At 38.0% G+C, this 4,743-nt stretch overlaps 1 protein-coding gene across 1 annotated transcript; it reads left to right on the plus strand.

The window, feature by feature from the left end:
* Positions 1-222: 222 nt before the first annotated feature.
* LOC149846502 (uncharacterized) lies at positions 223-1,814 on the plus strand. The gene is made up of 3 exons (XM_089998034.1): positions 223-355; positions 461-590; positions 1,079-1,814. Exons 1-3 carry the CDS (start codon positions 223-225, stop codon positions 1,812-1,814), a joined length of 999 nt encoding a protein of 332 aa, XP_089854160.1.
* Positions 1,815-4,743: the final 2,929 nt, after the last annotated feature.

A 4,743-nucleotide genomic window follows, 5' to 3' on the forward strand; every position in this document is an offset into this window, starting at 1 on the left:
GCTACTTCCAAGGTAAGCAAAACAGCAGCTCATGTGCCGCTATCATGCAATAGCTTTACACGTGCTAAGTGTCATGCACGTACGCCTACACTTTGATTAAAATACAAGGAGGGTAGTCTTTTCTTAAGAGGTAGAAGGTTCACCCTCTCTCTCTGTCTCATTTTGTACATAAATATACACAGGGTTTCATCTTTTTGGCTTTGCTTAAAGTTTTGCCAAAGAATGGGAAGGCAATCTTGTTGTGATAAGGTTGGTCTAAAGAAAGGACCCTGGACTGTTGAGGAAGATAAGAAACTCATCAGCTTCATGCTAACTCATGGCCAATGCTGTTGGAGGGCTGTTCCTAAACTTGCTGGTATCTCCCAAACTATTGGGTTTTCCCTTCTTTTTTCTTAAACTTCTTTACATGTTTTTTAGTTTTGAATTATTTCACTAACATCTAATCATGGTTCTCTGATAGGACTACTTAGATGTGGAAAGAGTTGCCGATTAAGATGGACAAATTATCTAAGACCGGATTTGAAGAGGGGTTTGTTGTCAGAGGTGGAAGAGCAGATGGTTATAGACCTCCATGCCCGTCTTGGCAACAGGTTATTGCACTTTACTGCTTTACTTTTTCTTTAACACATATGATGTGTCCACAAGAGCGTCGCTCATCTGGTAGAGGCAACTTGTGAATGTCACCAATTTGACAGAACGTTACAAGCTTGAAACCGCAAGCTTGAAGCCGAGTGTTCCGACGAGAAGAGGGATTTCAAGGATTTTACTTTTACCAACCAGAGACTTGCTGATATGCGGTTGGTGATGGAAGGGTTTTCCATTAGCCTATCCTAAAAAGAAAAAGAAAATATGTATGTATATGAACTGATACTAACTATGCATAAAAGGGCTCAGCTCATCTAGTAGGGGTGACTTGTGAATGTCACCAAGTTGATAGGACGTTACAAGTTTGAAAGTCACCTGTCCCGTCCTTCGCTGCAAGGTTGAAACTGGGTGTATTCTCCGGTAGGTTTTACCAACCTGAGGGGGTTTTCCCTTAACTATCTAAAAAAAATTAATGGAAATTTTGGTTGCGCAGATGGTCCAAGATTGCTGCACACTTGCCTGGCAGGACAGATAATGAGATAAAGAACCATTGGAACACCCACATCAAAAAGAAGCTAAAGAAGATGGGGATTGATCCTGTTTCCCACAAAGCCATCTCCCCAACTGCTGAGCAACCTAGTTGTGCTCCACCTTCACAGGAAGACATGGACATTTCTTCTTCTTCCACATCTAAAGACTCAGCCCCAACTGCCCAAAACACCCTCACACAATCCTGCATTTCCACCATAACAGAGGAAGAGAAGATCATCAGCAGCAGAGAGTTGTTTGAGTCCCCATTTGATTCCATCGTCTCTGATCCTTTCTGCACTGATGAAGTCCCTCTCATCGAGCCCCATGAGATTTTGGGCTCATTGGCAAGTGAGTACAGTAACTCAACTTGTGACAGCTCTGCATGGCACAACAATTCAGAATTGTACCAACTACTTCCAGCAGCAGCAGCTTCTCTTCCACCACGGTCATCACCATCATCATTTGCAACCTCTTCATCATCGACATCTCTGAATCATGACGGGTTAGGATGGAGGAATCATGAAGGGCCCTTCCTGCAATTTGAGATGCCAGACATGGGCTCTCTGTGGCAGAGTCAAGAGATTGATGATCTTGGCTTGTGGGGATTGAACGTGGTGAGTGACCAAGATGAAAAATTAGCTTTCGATCCTTTCAATCCGTATCAGATAGCGTTTTTCGAATTGGAACATGCACTATAACCAATACAGTGGCAACATTCATGCTTGTAATCTAGTTCTTTGGTTTACTGTCTTTGTAATGTGTGTCAAAATGGAAATAAAGAGAAGGGAAAAGGAACGAGTAGGGAATATAACTTATCTTTTCGTTTGTTAGTTTTTCGTGCAGATTGTTCTTTTCTTTTCTTTTCTTTTATTTTTACTTTTTAACCTTTTAAATGTAAGTCTTTTTACAACAAAAGACTATTGTAATAAGTTCTTTTCCTTTTCTCATCAATTATGTTTTGCATTACTTATTAGTCTCAAGAAAGATTATTGTAACGAGTTCTTTCTTTTCCTCTTATCGTCAAGTCGTTCTTGCATTGCTAATTGATCCCAAGAATGGGGATCCATGCTACGAGGAAAGTTGCTCCCATGTTCTACCCTGAAGCGAAAAACGGTCGAAACCGCACTTTTTTATTGGGAGATGCAAATGCACCCCAAGGCCACGTTTGAAAGTGGAAGAAATTTTCTTTGAAAATTTGTACATTCAAATCACATGAAATAAGGGGAATTCAATTTAGGGGCCAACCTTTTGCTCCTAATTTCAAAAGCGAGCCAGAGATTTCTGAATATCTTGATATGGGCCCCTCATTTTCTGTAAATTTTCAAATAGAGACCTACTCTTCTTATTATACATTAACTCAAGTTAAATCTCAAATAAAATTACAGTAACAGTCTTCGTAATCTAATGTTCAAAACATTTAATTTCTCCTTTTATGAGAATAAATGAGTATTTTTCAAGTCCCAAGGATAATATTAGTTGGAAACCCAAAGAAATCACGTTTCTGGAGATGATGGACATGAACCTGAGGTTGTATTTGACAGTTTCTAGGAAACCTGTGACCAGTATCAAGAATTTCAGAAAAGTGAGGCTCATTTTTTTAATCAAGGAATAAAAAGGTTCGTTCTGAAATAGAATTTTCCTTATGAAAAAGCATGGGACGCACAATTGAAAGCAGTTTCACCAACATTTTTTCTCTTTAAGGGGGACTATGCATGGCTGGTGGAGTGGTAATCTATTAAATGAGCATGATTTTTTTTCATTTATTGCAGAATTTTCTCATTTCCAAGCGTCACCTAAGGGTGTGTTTGTTTCACCCCCAAACCGAGGGAAAAAGTGCTCCCTTTTGTAAGAAATAAGGTGATAAAGAGCATCCCAATATTAGCAAAGAACAAAAGATCTAATCCGAATTGCAAGACTCGCGACTCCATATCAAAATTGTCCATTTTGGGTTTGTGGTATTTTGGTCATTTCATATCATTTAATTTTTTGAGATTTTTGTTTCATCCATCTCAAAAAATTCATTTTGTAATATCGGTTTCATTTCAGTGATTTTTTGAACCATGTTAAAAACATTTGTATTTTTTTGTTTTATTTTTTAGGTACCAGATTTTACAGATCTGAATAGGTCTAGTGACGTTAAGATTTATTTGTGGCACTAGAGGGTGTAAAGGGTAAAAGAGTAGTTTTATATTTTGTTCCAACCATGAATCTGGATATTGGATTTGATTTTGTTTTGAATTTTAGAGGTCCAATATATCTAAGTTGGAGCCCTCTTATTGGCCAACTCCTTTAGAATGTCATTGGCCAAAGTGTGAGGTGATCACTTAAGGGGCCATTCAAAATTGAGCCACCTCATCACCCTCACATTGATAGCTTCTTGAGGTGCCACTCACTTTAAGCCTCTTATCAATGTTGGTGGCTTTCATTAGTCAAGATTGAGGTGCAATGAGACAGGAGGATTCAAATCTTGTTCTCTCATTGGCCTCTTAGAATGTGATCTCTCAAAAGCCCAGTGAAAAGCCATGCTACATTGTCTCTCACATATAAAACTTTCTCAACCAAAAAATGTGGTAGTCTTTTGGCTATTTTAAAGAAAATTTTTGGAAAAGAAAGAATGAAGGAAATGGAGAGAGTCCCCTTGAGAAGGTCGACCACTTTGGAGGAACCCTAGTTAAGGTTTATCTGAAGAAAACCCTAGCCGACCTAGGGTGTTGTTCTTGCTTGAACTTGTTGGTGGCTGCCATTTTGGTGGAGAACCATTGCTAGAGCAAATCTCTATTGTTGCTGACATGAGATTGCTGAGATCATGTCTGTGGTCTTGTTGGTCGTGAGAATCTTGTTGGTTTGAGGTTGGTAACCATTGAAAGGTTACATCTCCTTCTTTATCAACTTGTAGATCATTGTTCGTGTTGCTGTTTAGCCAACTCCTCCTTCGTCGGTTTGGCTAGAAACTTATATGTTGTTGATCTTGTGTTTGAACAATTGTGAATGGTGGTTTTTTTTTTGGATTGCTAGTTTGTTGATTTATATTGAAAATGTTGGATTTGATTGGTGTTTTTCAAAAGTTCATTTTGTGAAAGTTGTTTTGAATACTATTTGCATGTTTAGTAGATGTTGATCTAACTGAAATTAGGTTTAAGGAGGAAAGGAATTGTTGCATTGGAGAACTGGATTAGAAGTGATTTCTCTGCAGGTTGAACTTAAACATCTAACTAAAACTAGATAAATTAAGTTTTAGTTTGTTTTAAGAAATTATTTGTTCTCGGTTTGGATTTTTCTTTTATCTTAGTCTCAGTAAATATATCATATCTCCCTTGATATTGGTCGCTTTATAGAGTTCTTGAACGTGTTAGAAAGCTTTCGTGCAGCTCGACAACTTTTATGTTTTGACTATCAAGTGATTTGATCGTCTTTATTTTCGAAAATAGACTTGAACTTGTGCTTTAGTTTTATGTGTGTTTGCTTTTCAGAGCTCTAGCCTCACCTGATCTTTCTGTGGTATTTTAGGCATAACTCACTCGTTCGTGATAAAAAAATTTGTGTGGTTTATTTTGTTGGAAAGTTGTCGATTTTACCAACAATCTTCATGTTTTGACCATTTCTTATTTTTGGCGTTATCATGAAAAT

The sequence above is a fragment of the Nuphar pumila genome, chromosome 2 (genome assembly GCF_984573655.1).
Source record: "Nuphar pumila chromosome 2, dmNupPumi1.hap1.1, whole genome shotgun sequence".
In the NCBI taxonomy this organism is placed as follows: domain Eukaryota; kingdom Viridiplantae; phylum Streptophyta; class Magnoliopsida; order Nymphaeales; family Nymphaeaceae; genus Nuphar; species Nuphar pumila.

Coding starts and splice junctions, on each gene's coding strand:
- LOC149846502 (XM_089998034.1), top strand. CDS start 223: ATGGGAAGGCAATCTTGTTGTGATAAGGTTGGTCTAAAGAAAGGACCC. Junction 356..460: donor GGCTGTTCCTAAACTTGCTG/GTATCTCCCAAA, acceptor GTTCTCTGATAG/GACTACTTAGATGTGGAAAG. Junction 591..1,078: donor CATGCCCGTCTTGGCAACAG/GTTATTGCACTT, acceptor TTGGTTGCGCAG/ATGGTCCAAGATTGCTGCAC.